The following is a 2,500-nucleotide window of genomic DNA, read 5'->3' as shown; positions in this document are numbered from 1 at the left end:
TGGGGGCGGCGGGGGTCCGATGGGGGGCTACGCCACGCAGTCCTCCAACTCCTCAGGCTCCAGCCTGCCTTCGCCACTCTCGCCGCCCAGCTCCCACAAGCCCTTCGGCCGCATCCCGCTGCCCCCCTATCAGCCGCCGGCGCCAGGCCTGGCCAAAGCGGGCAGTGCGGAGTCTCCCAGCTCTCCCTCCTTCCCCCCGCCACCTCCGCCCTTCCTGAGCAGCGCCGGCAGCAGCAGCGTGACGTCGCCCGCGTCAGACTTCCCCCCGCCACCGCCGCCACCTCCTCCGCCCGTCTCCGCCAGCCCCACGCTCTCTGACCGGTCCTCCCCCTTCACCTCCACCCCCAACTCACCCGCCAACTTCCTGGTGTCCGTCCTGCCCGCCACGCCCACCAGCCCGTCAGTCAACTCCATGGGCCTGCCCAAAGGCAACGGTGTCATGTGAGTACCCACAATCCACTGCGTTGCTCAGGACCAATGTCCCTCTACATTAATGTATACCCCTGCATTCACTTATTACCTCTTCATTCAGTCTATCTGTCCATCAGAGGTGGACATCCCACACAGGTGACATCACTAATCAGGTGATCTACTTGACTGAAGAATTGTGCTCATTTGTTTAGAAGAATTGTGCAAACGATTTTTGATGGGTTGGAACAAATAATGTGTTAAGACTTGTACTTTCTTAAACTGGGATGTCCACCTCCGGTGTCAACAGTTCATAAATAATTCTTAATCTAAGCGTGGGCAGAGTAGATTTTCTATTTGGCACTGATGAATCACATGGCTATCACTGTGTTGTCATGTCCTTATAAGGTTAGTTAAGTCCCAGCTAATGCAATTGAGGAAACTCTGTTAGTCAGATTTACATACCAAACAACCTTCTTGCTTGGAGTGCGGCCACGTTGCCTCATCATCATCACGCTGTTGTTTTCCAATACTGACTGGACTGTGTAGTCTCCTGGTCACCTCTGATATGAGTGATGTGTGTGTGTGTGTGTGTGTGTGTGTGTGTGTGTGTGTGTGTGCTTATAGAGCGCTAATGTTAGTGTTAGCGCTGGAGGCCATTTAGAGCCTCCAGGCTGCAGGGCCCACTCCAGGCCTCTGGTGGTGGTGGTGCAGCTGCTGAACTGGCGCTGTATGGAGGATGACATGTTTACATTCTTACAAGGCATGTTTATGGAAGGGAAAAGTCCAAAGCACGCTTCAGGACTGGGCCCTGAGGGAGAGAGAGCTGTGTGTGTGTGTGTGTGTGTGTGTGTGAGAGAGAGAGGGGGGGGCTGTGTTCAAAACAAAGCATCATCTGTAAGCTGTGCACTGTTTTATTCCTTTCAATTATAAAGCCAAACACAGGCATTTGTATGAAACCTCAGACAATGGCAAAGTCACATAAACATTTAGATTTTCTGAGGGCTCAAGGCAGCATGATGGCACACACACACACACACACACACACACACACACACACACACGAACACACACACACACACACACAAACACAGTATCACAAAACATACACAAACACTCATAAATAGATAAATAGCCATTGACACACATAAATAGCAAAACACACACACAGGCACACACACACACGCACGCTACACACACAAATTACACACACAAACATTTTTATTCGCCTTGCATTTTGACAAATAATCATCCTGAATATTTCATCCCACCCATGACCTGGCAGATTAAACACTGTAGTATCACATGGTGTACACTGTCAGCTTTAGGTGCTTGGATTAGTGATAGCGATCTTTAGCATGCTGAAGATAAACCTGGCTCTGTTCTCCATGATGAAGGGCCAAGGGAAAGCACACACAGTCTTACACACAGGATGATGGAGAATGACAGAGTGAGCGAGAAAGAAAAAGACAGAGAGAAAATGAGAGAGAGAGAGAGAGAGAGAGGCAGGGACACACAATTTCCCCTTCAAGGCCGTCAGTCGTTCTCCCCCACCTCTCCCTCTGTCCTCTATCTCTTTCTATCTCTCTCTCTCTCTCCCTCTCTTTCTCTCTCAATCCTGACAGTTTATTTCTCTGCCCCTCTGGCATTCCATGCTGAGGGGGAGCATGATGAACAGACACAGTGTGGAATTTTGCAGCCGATAAGGGAGGAGAGAAACACACACAGACACACACACACACATGAACATGAGGCACAAACATCCACATCTCCGTGTGGAATGGACATATAGGCACTGTTTATACCTATACATGCCCTCTACACTGAGATATACAGCATCCTCCCTTCCTCTTAAGCAAGCCTGAGAGCCTCTGTTTCTTCTCAGTGGAGGGAGAGACAAGCACAATAAAACAATAATCAGTGAGGACGTAGTCCTAGACTAAGTACACTATATGTATATTTCTCTCTCTCTCTCTCTCTCTGTGTGTGTGTGTGTGTGTGTGTGTGTGTGTGTGTGTGTGTGTGTGTGTGTGTGGCTGTGTGTACGCTACACAACATAGTTGGTGCATAGGGCATATTTACACAGCATCGG

General features: G+C 49.7%; 1 protein-coding gene across 8 annotated transcripts in view; it reads left to right on the top strand.

Moving 5' to 3' along the window:
• The window catches only part of palld (palladin, cytoskeletal associated protein), a 95,609-nt gene that overhangs the window by 77,050 nt on the left and 16,059 nt on the right, over positions 1-2,500 (top strand). For all 8 annotated transcript variants that reach the window (XM_048252162.1, XM_048252163.1, XM_048252165.1 and 5 more), the window contains one exon: positions 1-441. This exon is cut by the window's left edge and continues 273 nt beyond it. In XM_048252162.1, coding sequence (XP_048108119.1) covers positions 1-441 — 441 coding nt within the window. The remainder of the gene's footprint in view (positions 442-2,500) is intronic.

Source organism: Alosa alosa, chromosome 9 (genome assembly GCF_017589495.1).
Source record: "Alosa alosa isolate M-15738 ecotype Scorff River chromosome 9, AALO_Geno_1.1, whole genome shotgun sequence".
Lineage (NCBI taxonomy): Eukaryota > Metazoa > Chordata > Actinopteri > Clupeiformes > Clupeidae > Alosa > Alosa alosa.
The sequence above is the reverse complement of the archived record's forward strand: the minus strand, read 5'-3'. Positions and strand labels throughout refer to the sequence as shown.